This window comes from Symphalangus syndactylus, chromosome 4 (genome assembly GCF_028878055.3).
Source record: "Symphalangus syndactylus isolate Jambi chromosome 4, NHGRI_mSymSyn1-v2.1_pri, whole genome shotgun sequence".
NCBI lineage: Eukaryota > Metazoa > Chordata > Mammalia > Primates > Hylobatidae > Symphalangus > Symphalangus syndactylus.
Window position 1 is genome coordinate 76,734,184 of NC_072426.2, and position 20,312 is coordinate 76,754,495.

At 46.4% G+C, this 20,312-nt stretch overlaps 1 protein-coding gene across 1 annotated transcript; it reads left to right on the top strand.

Moving 5' to 3' along the window:
* The first annotated feature begins 853 nt into the window (after positions 1-853).
* Positions 854-5,055, top strand: GJD4 (gap junction protein delta 4). Its single transcript, XM_055273995.2, has 2 exons — positions 854-1,252; positions 3,202-5,055. The coding sequence occupies exons 1-2, from the start codon at positions 1,189-1,191 to the stop codon at positions 4,248-4,250; spliced, it is 1,113 nt and encodes a 370-aa protein (XP_055129970.1). The 5' UTR covers positions 854-1,188; the 3' UTR covers positions 4,251-5,055.
* The last annotated feature ends 15,257 nt before the right edge of the window (positions 5,056-20,312 follow it).

Sequence of the window (20,312 nt, forward strand, 5' to 3'; positions counted from 1 at the left end):
AAGAATAGCTTTCATGGAAAATTGAAATCATTCCTTTTAAAGTTTACAATTTCCACCCTGATCATAGATCCCCAACCCTGCAGGATGGGTTCTTCCCAGATATGAAGGTGGCTGCAGCGACAGGATTTTGATGCAACTGTGATTGATGTCAGCAGGTCCAGACCGTGATATTTCATGACAAATTTAACAGACATTTATTAAGTATATTTAATGGGAACAACTTCAGGCTAGATGGGGCTGGGAGATACAAAGGGAAGATGTAATCTGTGAAGGTCGTAGAGGCCAGTTAGGGATTGAAATCCCACGGATATGGGTTGTCGTACACCCACTTCACACCAGTTGCTCTTATTCTACGCCATCATTTCACATAAGCCTCCCACAAATGGCAAGTGGAATGGCATGATTCTCCTTATTGCAAGATGAGGCTATCTGGAAGGATCCAATGACTTCCCCAGTGAGTAGGGGGCTGCCCCGGGCTTTGCACCCAGGCTTTTGTCTCCAAGCAAAGAGCTGTCACTCACTGCACAGGAAGCAGCAGGAGAATAACCAAGTCATGGTCTAAAGTTGAGACATCCAACTGAGATACAGATTTCTGCCTGCACCAATGATACAGGAGTTCAGAATAAGGGCGAGATCCTTGTGGGTTCGTGTGATGGTGGCATGGCGATTCATGCTTGATTGAGAAGACAAAACATGAACACTTTAAGGGCTTCTTGCACAAGTGAAGTTGTGGAAATGTTTTCAAAGAGCAAATGCCTTTTTAATAGAGAAATGTACTTGGCTAGTTAGCAGAAGTTTTCTTTCTTGGGTTAAAAGTAGTTGCTGCTATTATATCCTGAAGCGTCTGGCCGTCCTGGTGGGGACATATGAGCGCTGCCACAGGCCTGGAATATCCCAGGCGAGTAAGAATAGCCCCCAATAAGAGATGACTGCTGCTTGCTCTGCTGGTCACCGCAGTTGTCAGGAATGTTTTGCCTCAGAAACAAATGGCTTAGGGCCGACTCAACTTGGAGACAGAAAAACCCACCTCCTACTCCTGGCTCAAACCTTTGCTTTCTTATCTGCAGCTCACACCTTTAAGTCTTATGTAGTTAAAGGACATTTATCCGGGCAAGGATTTTTCCACCTCCTTGGAGAACACAGCCCTCCAGTGTCTCCTGCAGCCTGAGCCTGGGACATTCTGGAAGCATGGAAGGCGTGGACTTGCTAGGGTTTCTCATCATCACACTAAACTGCAACGTGACCATGGTGGGTGAGTATTGGGACCGTCTCCAAACTCCTGCACTGTTTCCATTTCCATTGCCATGGTGGAATTGAGTCCTTCTTAAAGGGTCCAGGTATTTCCTCATTTTCAGTGTGCAGGCACTGAAAGTCCACTCACTCCCCAAAGAAAGAGCTGTGCCTTTCTGGAGGAAAGAGAGCTGAGGTTTCTAATTTCTTCGAATGGTTCCGCGGTTCCTCCATCATGGAAGGGAGTCTTGCGTGTGACATTGTTCTCTCACAGACCGTCCTGTGCTGACACCGGGGTGCTGACTCTGAAGACCGAAGCAAGTGGAGGGGTGTTTGTGTGCAACCCTGGTGTGGCTACATTACCAGGAAAAGGAACAGAACAGCAAATGTTAATGAGAAAGTGATGCCTTTAGGCTTTATCCTGGAAGCTTAGTATTTGTTTTGTTTTGTTTTTGGAGACAGAGTCTCACTCTGTCACCCAGGCTGGAGTGCAGTGATGTGATCTCAGCTCACTGCAACCTCTGCCTCCCGGGTTCAAGCGATTCTCCTGCCTCAGACTCCCGAGTAGCTGGGACTACAGGCGCCTGCCACCACGCCTGGCTAATTTTTTGTGTTTTTAATAGAGACGGGGTTTCACCATGTTAGCCAGGATGGTCTCGATCTCCTGACCTCGTGAGCCAACTGCCTCGGCTTCCCAAAGTGCTGGGATTACAGGTGTGAGTTACCACACCTGGCCTGGAAGCTTAATTTGTAAGGGGTAGCCATTTCTCTTGTGCACTTTAAACCAAATCCCAAGTTTAGTTTATTTTTTTAACAAAGAAAATAATAGATTTTTGTTTAATGCAGATGACTCACATTTTCAGAGAGGTATGGGGGTCAGAAAAGGATGAATATATGCCAGAGATGCAGCTGATACTTTTCTGGCTCATTATTTTGTAGATTTAGACAAAATCAACTTGATGTTAAAAGTTCAACTCAATGACTCATCACATAATGATATTATTCTTTGTTTGACTGTCTTTATTTATTTTTGTTTTGTTTTTCTGATGTCAGGCGATGTTTCTCTCATCACAAAACACAATATTCACAAGTTATTTTGGCTGAGTTTTAAACATGTTTCGAGACAGCTGGCTGGTGCCATGAAAACAGGGCTTGACAGTTATTTCGGTTTTCTAGCTTGGTGTCATTCATTCACAATACATTGAAGAAAGACAAGCCTTATTCATTCCTAATAACTGGAAAAGGGGAAGAGGAATTCTGAATGATTAAAAAATCGGAAAAATGGAATGTTCATAAAGAAATTCAATTTCAAGGGCCATAGACTAACATTAAATACAAGCCTTGTGATTAAATAGAGATCCCTGGACTGTTGTCATAAGTAAGAAGATTTACTGAAATCAGCGGCTCGAATTGGCAGTTACAGAAATAAGCCAACCTCTTTTAAAAGGCTTATTCTCCTAAGAAGAAAATTTAAATCTTATTTAAATCATTAATTTGCTCAGCCAAACTTTCTTTCTGGACCTATCAGTCCAGGAGACATTACCAAAAGTCTGAATTAGCAGACAGATTAAAACACTTTTAATATAATCCTTTTTAAAAATATACTCATCTTGAAGCATCTTACAAACAAGGATGTTCAGTGCTCAATAAATATTTGTCAAAAGAACTACCTGATACTCTTGCTGTGAGTAAAGACAAGCTGACAGGTGTGGTGGCTCATACCTGTAATCCCAGCTACTCAGGAAGCCAAGGCGGCAGGAGCACTTGAGGCCAGGAGTTCAAGACCAGCCTGGGCAATATAGCACGACCCTGTGTCCAACAACAACAACGACAACACAAACAAACAGAAAACTAAAGACATGCTTATTGACGTTTCCATTCCCCAATCTCAGCCCCAGTAGAAACTTTAAAGCTGTTGTTCAGGGCAGTGTATTCGGGGTGATGAGGCCATGCCTGCTTCCTCTCTTCCAGGAAAGCTCTGGTTCGTCCTCACGATGCTGCTGCGGATGCTGGTGATTGTCTTGGCAGGGCGACCCGTCTACCAGGACGAGCAGGAGAGGTTTGTCTGCAACACGCTGCAGCCGGGATGCGCCAACGTTTGCTACGACGTCTTCTCCCCCGTGTCTCACCTGCGGTTCTGGCTGATCCAGGGCGTGTGCGTCCTCCTCCCCTCCGCCGTCTTCAGCGTCTATGTCCTGCACCGAGGAGCCACGCTCGCCGCGCTGGGCCCCCGCCACTTCCCCGACCCCCGGGACCCGGCCTCCGGGCAGAGACGCTGCCCGCGGCCATGCAGGGGGCGCGGCGGCCTCCAGGTGCCCGACTTCTCGGCCTGCTACATCATCCACCTCCTCCTTCGGACCCTGCTGGAGGCAGCCTTCGGGGCCTTGCACTACTTTCTCTTTGGATTCCTGGCCCCGAAGAAGTTCCCTTGCACGCGCCCTCCCTGCACGGGCGTGGTGGACTGCTACGTGTCGCGGCCCACGGAGAAGTCCCTGCTGATGCTGTTCCTCTGGGCGGTCAGCGCGCTGTCTTTCCTGCTGGGCCTCGGGGACCTGGTCTGCAGCCTGCGGCGGCGGATGCGCAGGAGGCCGGGACGCCCCACGAGCCCCTCCATACGGAAGCATAGCGGAGCCCCAGGCCACGCCGAGGGACGCTGGACTGACGAGGAGGGTGGGCGGGAGGAAGAGGGGGCATCTGCGCCCCCGGGTGCACGCGCCGGAGGGGAGGGGGCTGGCAGCCCCAGGGGTACATCCAGGGTGTCAGGGCACACGAAGATTCCGGATGAGGATGAGAGTGAGGTGACATCCTCCGCTGGCGAAAAGCTGGGCAGACAGCCCCGGGGCAGGCCCCACCGAGAGGCTGCCCAGGACCCCAGGGGCTCAGGATCCGAGGAACAGCCCTCAGCAGCCCCCAGCCGCCTGGCCGCGCACCCTTCCTGCAGCCGCCTGCAGCCCCCTGACCCGCCTGCCAGCTCCGGCGGTGCTCCCCACCGGAGAGCCAGGAAGTCTGAGTGGGTGTGAAAAAAACAGCACATGGCCGTGCCCCGGGGCTCACGCCTGTAATCCCAACGCTTTAGGAGGCCCAGGCAGGAGGATCGTTTCAGAATATATCTCCTTGCCCAGGAGTTTGAGACCAGCCTGGGCAACATAATGAGAGCCTCGTCTCTACAAAATATCTAAAAATTAGCTGGGCACAGTGGATCCCGCCTGTAGTCCCAGCTACTTGGGAGGCTGAGATGGGAGGATCATTTGAGCCTGGGAGATCCAGGCTGCAGTGAGCCAAGATCATGGCACTGCACTGCAGCCTGGGCAACACAGTGAGACACTGTCAAAAAAAAAAAAAACAAAAAACCGCCAAGCAGAGCTGAGAGAGCCCGGCTGTCCTTGGCACACGGGAATGCCTGTGCTGATGCACACTCACTTTGGCACCTGTAAAATCTCATCACTCAACGAAGGTCCTCAGGCAGAAGGGCCGGGGACGCACGGACGTTACAGGCGATATAGTCTCAGTACGGATTTAATTTAGATAACACATTTTATTAAAAAAAAAAAAAAAAGCACATGATGTTCAAATGCCCCAACAAAACTAAAGTGATGAACTGGAGTCAGCTTTCTGATGATGGTGAGATGGTTCTGTCGGCCACACTTTCCCGGTTCTATTATCAAATTCTTTGCCGTGTGTTTCATGTAAGGCATGTTTTCTTCCATTAGTATAGTTTATTAATGTTTAATATTTTCTAGTGAATTATCATGAGGTTTTTTTGTTTTTCTGCTTTGGATAAAAGAAGCATCTGTTATGCATGTCATAAATAGACATTAAACTTCTCCAAACCCCTTAATAAAATTGTATTCGTTCATTTCATACTGCTATGAAGAAATACCAGAGACTAGGTAATTTATAAAGAAAAAGAAGTTTTTTGTTTTTTTTTTTTGAGTTGGAGTCTCACTGTGTCGCCCAGGCTAGAGTGCAGTGGCGTGATCTCTGCTCACTGCAACCTCCGCCCCCTGGGTTCACGCCATTCTCCTGCCTCAGCCTCCTGAGTAGCTGGGACTACAGGTGCCCGCCACCACGCCTGGCTAATTTTTTGAATATTTAGTAGAGACAGGATTTCACTGTGTTAGCTGGGATGGCCTTGATCTCCTGACCTCGTGATCCACCTGCCTTGGCCTCCCAAAGTGCTGGGATTACAGGCATGAGCCACTGTGCCCAGTGGAAAAAGAAGTTTAATGGACTCACAGTTCTACATGGCTGGGGAGGCCTCACAATCATGACAGAAGGTGAAGGAGGAGCAAAGTCACATCTTACATGGCAGCAGGCAAAGAGAGCATGTTCAGGGGAACTCCCCTTTATAAAACAGTCAGATCTTGTGAGACTTACTCTCATGAGAATTGCATGGGAAAACCCACCCCATGTTTCAATTACCTCCTACCAGTTCCTTCCCACAACACGCGGAGATTACGGGAGCTACAAATCAAGATGAGATTTGGGTGGGGACACAGCCAAACCATATCAAAAATTAATGCTGATTGCCTGGGGACACACGGATGTCACGCTTCATACATCATTGTGTTAGAGCAGAAATGACAGATGCAGAAAATATGGCTAATAAACAGTTGGTTTCCAGGGGCATCTGATACTATTCCTGTGTATGGGTGTAAAGTGCACAGGGTGTAGGATGAGTTGTCCCTGTGTGTGTATGCTGGGTGGCTGTCCTCACCGCATAGAGGGAGTGCTTTTGCTGTAGAGGAGTGACCATAGATTTGTCACAAGTTTTTCAATTCAGGCTTTGTCTGTGCCCTTTAGAGAGTCACACAATTCAGACTTCCCTGAGAATCTTCATGTTCCAATGGAGAAGATGAAAAAAAACCCTGGGTATTGTGGAATGCACAGTTTGTGTTTATGACTTTTGTGTAGCAGCAGACAACTGCCCCAGGTCTTGGGCTGGGCTTCCAATCCAGGACTTTCTGCACTGCTTAGCATCATTCTGGCTTTGATCTAGGTGCTGCCCAAGTTCAGGTGTGACGTCCAAGTTTGGTGCTGGCCGAAATCAGGCAGGTGGGAGGATACAGTGGAGCAGAGGTTTGCTATGGGACAGGATTAACCTGCTCACCCTAATCAAGAGAGGAAAGAGGCATCTGGGTGTAGTTCAGAAATAGATGACTATCCCCTGGTTTCCATGTACGGAAGGGCTGGGGAGAGGCACCACCCTTCACTCCAGCAAATAACAAAAAACGTGAACCAATTCCTCATCAAAACGACGGGCACTTTGACTCTTCTAAAGAAGACCTTGAAAATGAAATGTCTTCAAACATGGAGAATAACAGCCTGCTTGGTGTATCTGCAGGATGTCAAGGCAATTGGTCCAAACGTTAAACAAAAATCCCAAATTGGTTTTGGCGTAAAGCTATTTGAATGAATGTGCCTATTTTAATATATTCTGTCTCTCTCCCCCTCTCCCTCTCCCTCTCCCTCTCCCTCTCCCTCTCTCTCTCTCTCTGTCTCCTTTCTCTCACTTTTGCTCCTTAAGCCACTGAAAGCTGTGAGCCACGCCTCCGACCCCTGTCTTCAATACTTAGGTCAATGTCTGGCACATAGTGGCTGCTCAAAAAATTGTTGTTTTTTTTTTTTTCATTTGATATTCCTGAAGCATTCAGGGGCAAATCTTGTTGTCCCTTGTAGTGTCCAATTCTGGTGGACTTCCCAAGTCTAAGTCTTCCCAAGTCTCTCTAAGTCTTCCCAGTCTTGTAAAGGATTTCTTTCTTTCTTTCTCCTTCCTTCCTCTCTCCCTCTCTCTTTCTCTCCTCTTTCTTTCTTTCTTTCTTTTTTTTCTTTCTTTCTTTCTTTCTTCTTTCTTTCTTTCCTTCCTTCCTTCCTTCCTTCCTTCCTTCCTTCCTTCCTTCCTTCCCTTCTTTCCTTCTTTCTCTCTTTTTTTTCTTTCTTTCTTTCTTTCTTCTTTCTTTCCTTCCTTCCTTCCTTCCTTCCTTCCTTCCTTCCTTCCTTCCTTCCCTTCTTTCCTTCTTTCTCTCTTTCTCCCTTCCTCCCTTCTTCTCTTTCTTTCTTTCTTTCTTCTTTCTTTCTTTTCTTGCTTGCTTGCTTTCTCCTTCCTTCTTTCCTTCCTTCCTCCCTCTTTCTTTCCTTCCTTCCTCCCTCTTTCTTTCTTTCTTTCTCTTTCTTTCTTCTTTCTTCTGTTTCTTTCCTGTTAATCTCTTTCCTTTCTTCTGATCTTCCTTCTTTCCATTTTTGAGGCAGGATCTTGCTCCGTCACCCAGGCTGGAGTGCAGTGGAGTGATCATGGTTCACTGCATGAGCTCCCTCTGGGAGAGGGAGGGTAAGGGAGAGGGTAAGGGGCCCAGGGTAGGAGATCTGGGCTCTGGCCTCATGCCCACCATTCCCTAGCAGGTCAGTCCCTCCCCTGGCCCTCAGTTTTCTCCTCTGCATGATGAGGGGCCCTGACCAGGGGATTCTTTAGTGCTCTATGAGGGTGAGACTCTGTCAGTGAGATGTGCAGCTGTCAGTCATCTTAGCATTAATAGGGACTCATTTATGAGGCCTATCCAGCTACCTGCCTGCATGCAGGTTTTGATCAGATGAAAATGGTAAGAACAATAGAGGCCTGTGTGTCCTTAGAGGAGCTGCCATGGCGAAGATGTGAAGGAAAGGGAACCCTCGTTCTCTCTCGTGCACTGTTCGTGGGAAGGTAAATTAGTACAACCACTATGGAGAACAGCATGGAGGTTTCTCAAAAAACTGAAAATAGACATATAGGATCCCACAATCCCACTGCTGGGTATGTACCCCAAAGAAAAGAAACCAGAATGTCAAAGAGATAGCTGAACTCCCATGTTTATTGCAACACTAGTCACAATAGCAAAGATATGGAAACAACTTAAGGGTCCATCGGTTGATGGACGGATAAAGACAATGTGGTTTATATGCAGAATGGAGTACTATTCAGACATAAAAAGGATGAAATCTTGTTATTGGCAGCAACATGGATGGATCTGGAGGACATTATTTTATGTGAAATGAGCCAGGCACAAAAAGACAACTGTCACAGGCTCTTCACTCCTATGTGGGAGCTGAAGAAGCGGATCTCATGGAGGTAGAGAGTAGAATGGGGGTCACCAGAGATGGGGATGGCGAGGGGGCCTGAAGGGAAAAAGAAAGAATACAAATGCACTTATTACCACCAAGGTGTACACTGAACAGTGATAAAGATGGTAGATTACGTATGTCTATTTTACCTCCATAAAAATAAATGTTAAGAAAAGAAGAGCTGTCATAAGAGAGACAGGGACCCCGTGGAAAGTGGAGGCAGGTGGTCCGAGGATGAGTCCTCAACTTCATACACTACTGAGTGATGGCTGAGAGCTGAGTGGACAGACCTGGGGGCCACGGAAGACATCTGATGGGACCCTGTCCCATGAGGAGCAAGGTGGCAGAAGAGGCATTGCCTATCCTAGAACTTGGCTGGTCATGCTCACGTGACCGTGACTATGCTGTGGAATGTGCTGATGCAGGTGTCCTTATTTCTCTTCTCTTTGCTGTCACACTGGGCACTGAAGATCTCTCCTAGTTTTGTAACTTAGGTTGCAAAGCCTTAAAGATTTTTTCCAGTCCATGGCCAGGTGTGGTGGCTCACGCCTGTAATCCCAACACTTTGGCAGTCCAGGTGGGCGGATCACCTGAGGTCAGGGTTTTGAGACTAGCCTGGCCAACATGGTGAAAACCTGTCTTTATTAAAAAAACAAAAATTAGCTGGGCATGGTGACGGATGCTTGTAATTCCAACTACTCAGAAGGCTGAGTCAGGAAAATCGCTTGAACCCGAAAGGCAGAGGTTGCAGTGAGCTGAGATTGCACCATTGCACTCCAGCCTGGGCCACAAAGCGAGACTCCGTCTCAAAAAAAAAAAAAAAAAAAAGAGCTTTTCCAGTCCTTTAAAGGGAGAGGGGGAAAATATCTTAGACTATATTCAAAAGGCTAAAAACAGTAGAAAATCATGTGGCTTCCATCTTCCTTTTCCAGACTTCAATCCATGTCTTTGCATGTTGACACCAAATGACTGAAAAATGGCTCCCACATCTGCATCCCTCCCACAGACCATTAAGGAGGAGCCCATGGCTTAGGGCAGAGACTGTGCAAATTAATGTAATTGCAGCTGCAATAACAGGCAAACCCCAATTTTAGCCACTTAATGCAGAAGAAACTTCAATGAGTACAAAGCGTCTATTCCTGGTGTGAGCAGCTCTGCTCCAGGTGGTGACTCAGGGACTCCTCCATCCTGTGGCGCCAACATCTTCTGCCCACATTACTGATTTCTTGTGGGGAGGACAAGAGGGGCTCCCTAGGCCTGTCCTCGAGATGGCGCTCGCCATGTTCTCTAACTAGAACTCCGTCCCGGCTGCAAGGGAAGCTACGAAAGGTGGCTTAGCTACGTGCCCAGAAAGAAGGAGGAAAATTTGGGGTGAACAGGTAGCCAGTGTTTGCCTAAGGCAGCAATTATTATCTGGGCACCTGCCCTGTAAGAGGCATTTAATAAATCCTAGTGACCAACAAACTGGTCTCTAGGGAAAGCTAAGCAGGGCCATTGGCTCAAGTCCTCAGACGGTGGTGGAGAGAAGAGAAAGGAGGTGACAAGGACAAAGACAACTGACTGAATTAGGCACAGAACCCAAATCTCTCATATTGAGGGACTGTCCTCTTAATTACAATCATTTTAAATAAAAAGGGATCTTAATTGGTTTAAGCGTGTGCATGTTGGGGTTTTAGTTGAGCTCTTTGGTCTATGCACAGCACAAAAAGCTCATGAGATAATTGGTGTCTAACTTTCCAGGGACTTTAATTTAGAAATCTCTTCCCAGGGCAATCTGCAGGTGGTTTCTAATGTGCAATTCAAGCTCTGGCCTGACACGTGCAGCTGGCTACCTGCAGAGACACAAATGAAAGATTATGAAGATCAATGAGATTATGCTTATCAAGCAGTTTGTGCTTAGCCAAGAACAGCATTTACAGAATTAACAGATGTGACTCTGTTTTGGTAGGATGTTGCAATCTGCTGAGGGAACCTATTCTGAATTTTCTGAGTGTAATTTTGGTTTCAGGTAAGAAGTGCTGAGGAGGGGGTTGCTTTCCAGTGAGGAGAGGGGACATTGGTTTTCTCAGGCACAAATTTGCTGAAGATCCTCTACGATGTACACACCTCCCACCGTGGACCCCAACACTCCAGCTCTAGGAGTGGGGCCAGCAGCAGAGTCTAGTAAATCTCACCAGCTGTATTTTGGCTGTGCTGTGGGATAAATGTTTCCTAGGGACCAAACAGATAACTTTCCCCCTGCATTCGAAATGCATGCATCGATATGTTTGCTCCCTCCTGTCCATCAGAGAGCAAACCTCTTTCTCGGGGAAATTTCTAGTTGAGCTCCATCTCTGTGACCTGAGAGGGGCAGATGGGAGGGGCACACAGCAGAGCCAAAAGAAGGGATTACATATTCTGATAAACTGAACCTGGATGGAAGGTGTTTCATGGAGAATCCAGGAAATTAAAAGTCAACGGAAAAACTAGATTTTGGTTTTGGAGTTTTCTCCCTCCCCAGGTGGGTGAAACAGAGAAGTGCATGACACCTTTTAAAGATCAAGTGATTATGAAGAGTGCACCCAACTGGCATGACCCTGCACCTAGAAGTTAAATTTTTGGTTCTTTTTCTTTCTTTTTTTTTTTTTCTATGGAGCTAAAAAAAAAAATCAACCTGCCAGGCACAGTGGCTCATGCCTATAATCCCAGCACTTAGGGAGACCGAGGTGGGAGGATTGCTTGAGCCCAGGAGATCAAGACCAGCCTGGGCAACACAGCAAAACAAAACAACAAAACAAAACAAAACAAAACAAACAAAACGAAACAAAACAAAACAAAACTTGGCCAGGCTTGGTGGCATGCACCTGTGGTCTCCGCTACTTACGAGGCTAAGGTAGAAGGATCACCGTAGCTTAGTTTGAGGCTGCAGTGAGCTACAATTGTGCCACCACACTCCAGCCTGGGTGACAGAACAAGACCCTGTCTTAAAAAAGAAAAAAAGAATCAACTTATCACATGAGCATCAGCATCCCGTGGTGGGAAGAGTTTAAGCAAAAGGTCATCGTTTCGGTTCTGCCTGACTCCCCCAACTCCTGTGAACCTTAATCTTCTCAGTGCTGAGATGGGCAGATCACAGCTACCTTACTTCATGGGCTTGATGGGAAGTTCAGATGAGATGGTGGACATGGAAGGCCCTGAGAGGGACATAGCCATGTGTCATCGTAGGCGCTTCCTAAGCTGCAAAATCACCAATGCTTGGACAGATCACTGCAAATGCTTCTCTTTGGGAATGTGTGATGTACAACGCTTGCTTGGGGGAGAAGGACATCACAACCTCCTTCCTGCACCCTGTCTTACCAGCAGAGGCCTCTCTTGGACCGTATTTAAGGTGTAATATTTGTAAGCTCCAAAATAAAATGTTAATTAATTCTGGTGGCACCTCTTGACCACGTTCATGAGCTCGTTCTTTTCATTCTTCTTTCTTATTTCTCTCTGACCAGAAAAAGCAGGATCTAAGAATTCTCAGCAATGGATCTGGGAATTCTAGTAGGTGACTCTGAATAGCAGAGTGGGTGAGAAAGTTGGGGATAATGGAGAAATTGAGGGCAAGCTGGCTTCCTGGGAAGGGACTCATTGAACAAGACTGATTTATCCTTTCAGGGTTCAGAGGCAGCTTGTTAATTCGAATTATTTTCTTTATTTTTGCCCACAAGTGTTTGGTTGTCCTTTTCTCTGGCTTTTTACATGATCAGGCTGCAAGCTGCAAAGGTGTGGCTTGTGCTGCAGATTTGTGATAAAAGATGACAGGTGAGACAGACAGTGGTGGAACCGGTAGATCTTGCACACCTACACGGTGTAGCTGCTCAGGAGGCTGTCTAGTGCACCTGCCAACAGAGCGCAGATATCCTCTCTTCCTCATTTCAGATTCCTCCTTCCAGCTGTTTACTAAACAGCTACAAAAACTCCCTCTTGGCTGTAACTTGTCAAATAAAGTCCCTGCAAAGTGTATAAGATTTTCCTCCCCTCAGTTTATGAAATGATGTGTTATTTTACACTTGAGAAACCTCCCCCCTTTTCTTGTTGCTTTAGAAAGTTAAAGTGCTTTTGGCTGGGCACAGTGGCTCATGACTGCAATCCCAGCGCTATAGGAGGTTGAGGCGATCAGATCACCTGAGGTCAGGAGCTCGAGAGCAGCCTGGCCAACATGGTGAAGGACTCTATCTCTACTAAAAATATTAGCCGGGCATGGTGGTGGGTACCTGTAGTCCCAGCTACCTGGGAGGCTGAGGCAGGAGAATCTCTTGAACCCAGGAGGTGGAGGTTGCAGTGAGCTGAGATGGCACCACTGCCTCAAGCCTGGGCAACAGAGTGTGACTCTGTTTCAAAAAAAAAAAGTTAACGTGCTTTTGATCTCAGAAATGATATTTGAGAAGCAATTAAATGTCTATCAACTGGTCTTCCTTACCTGGGATATTTGATCCGGAAAAAAAACCTCAGGTGTTATTAAAGTTTAAACTAAGCATATCTAGTGCTATTTCCTTCAGAAATGAAAATTCAGTAATTTTATAGATGTAGTTTGTGGGATTGGCCATTTTAAGGAAAAATTTTAAAAGTCTTATGCTAAAGCAAGTTCATCAAATTTTGTTGTGTGGCCAAAATGGTTCTTTAGAGATAAGTTAATAGAGTGGTTAAGACGTGCATTCAATGGGGCTGAGTGCAGTGGCTCACACCTGTAATCCCAACACTTTGGGAGGCTGAAGCGGAAGGATTGCTTGAGGTCAGGAGTTCAGGACCAGTCTGGGCAACATAGCAAGACCCTGTCTCTACAAAAATTACTACAAAAAGCAGCGGGTCATGGTGATGCACACCTGTGTTCCCAGCTACTTGGGAGGCTGACGAGGGAGGATCACCTGAGCCCAGGGAGGTCGAGGCTGCAGTGAGCCGTGGTCATGCCACTGCACTCCAGCCTGGAGTGCCCTCCAGAGTGCAGAGTGATACCTTGTCTCCAGAAAAAAAAAAAAAAGACATTTCTCAATGGGGCCAGGGTGTGGGGGCTCATATCTGTCATCCCACCACTTTGGGACTTTGGGAAGCTGAAGTTTGAGGTTTGACTGAGGCCAGGAGTTCAGGACCAGCCTGGGCAACATAGCAAGACCCTATCTCTACAAAAAGTAAAAAGCAATAAGTCCTAGCAACACGGGACGCTGAGGTGGGAGGATTACTTAAGCCCAGGAGTTTGAGGCTGCAGTGAGCTATGATTGTGCCACTGCACTCCAGCCTGGGTGACAGAGTGAGACCCTGTCTCTGAAAAAAAAAAAAGACTTGCGCTCAATGGACTAGGAAATATTTTCGTCATCTCATTAGCTAAGGTCTCTGCAAACATGAGCTTTTCTTTGTATACCTTTATTTCTCATCTATGAAACAAAGATGTCATCCCTTCTACCTGGAAATATGAAACGATATTTCCTGTCGGAATGTGGATTAAGGGGTTTTTACCCCCTTGGAAGTAAGATAAGTGTAAACATTGAGGATGACTCATTCCGCATATTTGTTGAGCATCTTTGATGTAGGTGATGCTTGTGCAAGGCATGGGATGAGAGGCAAGAGAGTGATAAGGAAAGACTATACATACATTTAAGGATCTCTTTCCAAGAAATAAATGGGGGCTATATGAAGGCAACATATGATACAAAATTAAATTTCATGGCTCAGACTCAAATATTGAAATTTTTATTTTTTTGTAAGTCAGCCAACATTGGGTCAGACAGCAAAGCTTCTTGCATGAAGTAAAGGAATGGGGGCGCTGCGTGCATCACTCTGCTGAGGCATGGGAGAAGCTGGGCTTTGGTGTTATCCTCCTACACTCTCCTGTGACCCCGACTCCCTTCGGCGCCCCTCCCTCAGGCACTGCCCCTTCACTCCCTTTCTAACCATGGCCCCTCACCCAGACTGTGCTCCTCAAGAACCTCCCGAGCCCGAGTCCCATCATAGCGTCCTCAAGTTGCCAGGGAGGTTGGTGACTTGACTCTAGCCCATTTCACACCTGAAGAAATGAAGGTGCAGGAAGGCAATGTAACTCGTCTAAAACAATCTGGTCAATTGGTAGCTAAATCTCATTCCGAGCTGGTTTTAGCTCTAGAATTCCATTGCTCCAGGTTGTCTTCTTGAAGGTCATCGGGTAGAAGGGATTACTGTTCACAATAGCTTAATGTATAAGTTTTCTAGGAGCATTAGCAAATTAACAGAGGGCTCAGGGGCCCGACAGAATGCATCTTCTCTTTTTTTATTTTTTAGAGACAGGATCTTGCTCTGTTGCCCAGGCTGGAATACAATGGTGTGATCATAGCTCACTGCAGCCACAAACTCCTGGGCTCAAGTGATCCTACTGCCTTAGACTCCTGAGTAGCTAGGACTACAGGCCTAGCTAATCTTTTTATTTTAAAACATTTTTTGTAAAGATGAGTTCTCGCTGTGTTGCCCAGACTGGTCTTGAACTCCTGGCCTCAAGCAATTAACCTGCCTCAGCCTCCCAAAGTGTTGGGATTACAGGTGTGAGCCACTGCACCTGGCCCAGAATGCATTTTTATTAGTGCCATCTGAAGCAATATGTAGGTTCTACGGGTGACCTATAGAATAAGAATAGAATTGGTTTTTGATGATGGATTATAGGGGCAATCATTTCTTGAAGTTAGACAGTTATGATAGAAATATGAAAACACAGAAGTTTAGGAATAATGCCCCATCCTCCCTCAATAACATATCAACCTGTTTATATTCTTAGCCTCTTAGGTTTTAAAATTTATAGTTGTATTTGCATTATGTCCATTCTGTGTTTTTCACTTGCTAATACAGAATACACATTTTTCATGGGTCTCCAGTCTTCATTACTTACCACTTTGAATGATGGCAGAAGTCTATGAAGCGATGGCTGTCTGATCATCTGCCCCAGCCTCTGTTGAACAAAATACTGCAAGTCTTTTGATATTACAAAATAACACAGCATGGGTACACAGGATTTTCCTTCACATTTTGGATTATTTCCTTTAAATAGTTTTCTAGAAATTTTTAATTTTTAAAACTTAGGAACAGTGTCTCTCTCTGCTGTCCAGGCTGAGTGCAGTGGTGTGATCAAAGCTCGCTGCAGCCTCAAATTCCTAGGCACACACGATCCTCCTGCCTCAGCCTCCCAAGTAGCTGGGACTACAGACACATGCCACCATCCCCAACTAATTTAAAAAGAAATGTTTTTGTAGAGATAGGGTCTTACTGTGGTGCCCAGGCTGGTCTTGACCTCCTGGGCTGAAGGGATCCTCCTGCCTCAGCCTCCCAAAATGCTGAGATTATAAGTGTGAGCCACTGCTTCCAGCCTAAAAATTGTTTAAGTTCACATACATTCTCATTGGATTATTAAGCTATTAATAGTGTCAACCACATGCAGATTACTATTTGTGAAGCTGCCATAATTTCACAGGTTGATCTTGTGATGCCAAACCAGTGGGGTGTAGTGGCTTGTGCCTGTAATCTCAGCTACTCAGAAAGCTGAGGTAGAAGGACTGCTGGAAGCCAGGAGTTTGAGACCACTCTGGGCAACATAGTGAGACCCCATCCCTCAAAAAAAAAAATAAAAGAAAGAAAAGGCCAGGCATGGTGGCGCACGCCTGTAATCCCAGCACTTTGGGAGGCTGAGGCAGGTGGATTTAGCCGGGCATGGTGGCAGGTGCCTGTAGTCCCAGCTACTCGGGAGGCTGAGTCAGGAGAATGGTGTGAACCTGGGAGGCAGAGCTTGCAGTGAGCCGAGATCGCACCACTGCACTCCAGCCTGGGTGACAGAGCAAGACTCCATCTCAAAAAAAAAAAAGAAAGAAAGAAAACAATAACAACAACAACAACAAAAACCAAAAACCACTAATCTTGAAGATGCTGTTTCTCTCTGGCGCTTTGTCTTGAACTTCAGAAACCTCCCTCTAGGTAGCCAGGTTACCCGAGCTCTCCCTAGTGAGCCTCAGTGACGTTTTCCACAGGCGTGTTTAACGGAGTCATAGATGAAGCATGTTAATTACATGTTAGTAATTAACCAGTTATTAAAGTAGTTATGCTCACATGCTTGAGAATTTAAGTTCAATAAGCTTCACAAATTGAGCCAACTTTTAAAGGTGCTTGATCAGCTATGTGCACCTTTTATGTTGTGATTTTTTAAAACATAATTTTCCTCCATAAATGAGGAAATTACCTTTCTGGAATACATTTCAGTTCAGATTAAACTCAGAAACCCATATCTACCATTCCAGCCTGTGGCTCCCCACTGCTTCGATGAAGAGATGGTCTTCCCATATTCCCCGGCCCCCTGCTGGATCTACTGTATTTTAGCTTCAAGGTACTCAGGCCCATCCTTGCCTGGGGAGGAGGGAGGCAGATAACCAGGGAATCTGCAAGGCTTTGTGACTGGCTGGATCAGGGGATGGGGGGCAGGAATGAGGAAGAGGGAGGAGAGCCTGGCTTAATTTTTTTGGTCCCCAATTAACTTTGCCTGTATTAGTCCATGCGTATTGCTATAAAGGAACACCTGAAGCTGGGTAATTTATAAGGAAAAGAGGTTTATTTGGCTCATGATTCTGCAAGCTGTATAGGAAGCATGGTGCCAGCATATGATATGGTTTGGCTGTGTCCTCACCCAAATCTCATTTTGAATTGTAGCTCCCATAATCCCCACATATCATGGGAGGGACCTAGTAAGGGTAATTGAATCATCGGGGTGGGTCTTTCCCATTCTGTTCTTGTTGTAGTGAATAAGTCTGACGAGATCTGATGGTTTAATAAAGTGCAGTTCCCCTTTACATGTTCTCTTGCCTGCCACCATGTAAGATGTGCCTTTGCTCCTCCTTTGCCTTCCGCCATGATTGTGAGGCCTCCCCAGCCATGTGCAACTGTGAATCCATTAAACCTCTATTTCTTTATAAATTACCCAGTCTGGGGTATGTTTTTATTAACAGTGGGAGAACAGACTAATATAGTCATATTCACCCAAGTAGAACACCCTGGAGGAGGAGATGGATTGCTGATAGTTTCTGGGTTTTTTTTTATTATTTTTACAATTTATTTTATTACCATTATTTTTTAGAGACAGGGTCTTGCTCTGTCACCCAGGCTGAGTGCAGTGGTGTGACCATAGTTCACTGCAGCCTTGAACTCCTGGGGACACACACTTCAGCCTCCTGAGTAGCTGAGACTATAGGCATGCACCACCATATCCAGCTAGTTTTTAATTTTTTTTTTTGTAGAGATGGGGTCTTGCTATGTTGCCCAGGCTGGTCTTGAATTCCTGGGCTCGAGCAATCCTCCTGCCTTGGCCTCCTAAAGTGCTGGAATTACAGGCATGAGCTACCACGCCTGGTCAGTTTCTGGTGTAGAAATGTCAAGGTGAAGTTGCCTTTGGGGTGTTTTGGAGGAGATGCTGAGTAGGAAGTTGGACTGGCTGGATCAGAGCACAGAGAGGAGTTTGGCTGGAGACAGATTGTGGAATCATCACACAGAACTGCTTTCGAGTCCTTGGGTGTGGCTGCCCAGTCTCCCTCTGCTTCAGACAACCCCATACCTCCTTGGTGACCCTAAGGGACAGGGAAAGCGGGTGGCATCAGGAAGGATAGCAGGATCCCTACGATCACTCTCAGGGGAGTGAATTCTTCTGTTTTCCAGCTGAAGAAGCAGATCTTATAGCAAAACTGCCCTGATTTATTTACCCTGTGTGGTGACTAGGTCAGTGGGACAAACAGCAGATCTATGGCATTCCTGAGGTTCTCAAGTATCTGCGCTGACATGTTTCTTTTCTTTTCTTCACTTTTTTTTTTTGAGACAGAGTCTTGCTCTGTTGCCCAGGTAGAAGTGCAGTGGTGCAATCTTGGCTCACTACAACCTCCGCCTCCCAGGTTCAAGTGATTCTCCTGCCTCAGTCTCCTGAGTAGCTGGGATTACAGGTGTCCACCACCACGCCCAGCTAATTTTTGTATTTTTAGTAGAGATGTGGTTTCTCCATGTTGGCCAGGCTAGTCTGGAACTTCGGACCTCAAGTGATCCTCCTGCCTCAGCCTCCCACAGTGCTGGGATGACAGGTGTGAGCCACCACGCCCAGCCTGTGCAGACATATTTCTGTTAAACTCCAAGCTCTTGTCCTGTGTTTCCTCTCCTGATACCACCCAGGTTTCCACCCACAACCTCTGAGGGATGGACGGTCTGGATCCGCCCCAGGTGAGCCTACAGAGCTGCCTCCTTCTCTGACAAAATTAGGCTCTCCCTGGACCCCCATGTCCCTCCCTTGTATTTCTATGTCATTCCACCGGTGTAGTCTGGTGTCCTACACTATCTTATTTGATGGAAAGAGCAGAGTTATTTATTTACTTAACTCTATTTTTGTAGGCATGAATGAGTTGGTGTTAAACGGGTTTTTCTTTATTTTAAATACCAACCTTACACTGTTGTTTCCATTTCTGTTTTTGTTGCCAGGTTAAATTTACTTTTTGGGGAAATACTGTTTAAATTTCAGCATGCTAATTTATACATATACATATATACGTATATATATTTTTTATTTTATTTTATTTTATTTTGAGACAGAGTCTCACTCTGTCTCCCAGGCTGGAGTGCAGTGGCACGATCTTGGCTCACTGCAACCTCTGCCTCCTGGGTTCAAGTGATTCTCCTGCCTTGGCCTCCCAAAGTACTGGGATTACAGGTGTGAGCCACCGTGCCCGGCCGCCAATTTTACTCTCTAGACGCAAATGCACAAGGCGTTCCAGGGACAGTTCATCAAGTGCTGGGAAGAACGTGTGCTCAGAGGGGATGCCCAGTGGCTGGCCTTTTTGGAGACAATGGTCCAAGCACCCAAATTGGTGCCATTCTGCATTTGTGGTCTCCAGGAGGGCCTCCAGCACTGTATCCTCATCTCCATGTTCCTAATTCATTCACTGTCTGAGCTTCCCATCGTCCATGTAAGCCTCTTCTGCTCTTCTCACACCTTGGCAGGTGGCCTCGCTTCCTATGGACACAGAAGACATTCGATGGGGACTTCTCTCTGCCCACTACATTCCACCCCGTTCCCTGACTTCTTGTTTACCTTATTGTATTTCTCGCTACATTCTAACATGAAATGAGGACCTACTATGTGCCAGGCAGCGTTTTGTGCCTTGTATGGCCTTTCTAATTTAACCTATCATCACACCCCTTTGAGACAGGCACAGTTTTATAGTGGGACTCCATGTACAGATGAGGAAACTGTGAATAGGGGAGGTTCTGCAAAGTCTGAGTTCCCACTGTAGCCTCCATATATGGTGTAGTGTCAGGACTGGATAGGTGTTCAATCAACAATTTTTTGAGTTTATTTTATTTTACTTTATGTATTTATTTTTAGAGACAGGGTCTCACTCTGTCACTCAGGGTGGAGTGCAGTGGCATGATCTTGGTTCCCTGCAGCCACAACCTCCCAGACTCAGGTGATCCTCCCACCTCAGCCTTCTGAGTAACTGGGACTAAAGGTGCACGCCACCGTGCCCAGCTAATTTTTAAAAACTTTTAAATTTTTGTACAGATAGAGTCTTGCTATGTTGCCCAGGCTGGTCTTGAATGCCTGGCCTCAAGTGAGCCTCCTGTCTGGCCTCTCAAAGTGTTGACATTAAAGGAGTGAGCCGTCATGCCCAGCCTGAATTAGTTTTGATACAGGAGAAATGCAAAGCCCACGAGGCAGAGGCAGCACACAGGGAAGGTTTGTAGGCAGAAGGTAAAGAGGGAAGCAATAACAGAATAGTTATGAGAGTTGACAGAGGATCCAACAGAGAATACAGGTCGCAGGATTGGCTTTGAGGAGAAGGGAGAAGACTCCTTCAGAGGAAAGGGGCCAAAGATGGGAGCAAACGAGGCTGTTCATTGCAGGATGAGGGGTTTCTAGAGGCCAGTGTGGTAGGGGAGAGGGTTGAGGCACCAAGAATAGCAGCTTTGGGAAGAGTCAAGTCAGCTATTCC

What these genes read in the sequence shown, in the direction of transcription:
- GJD4 (XM_055273995.2), top strand. Translation starts at nt 1,189, where the DNA reads ATGGAAGGCGTGGACTTGCTAGGGTTTCTCATCATCACACTAAACTGC. An exon ending in CTGCAACGTGACCATGGTGG is followed by an intron (nt 1,253 to 3,201) that starts GTGAGTATTGGG and finishes CCTCTCTTCCAG; the next exon opens with GAAAGCTCTGGTTCGTCCTC.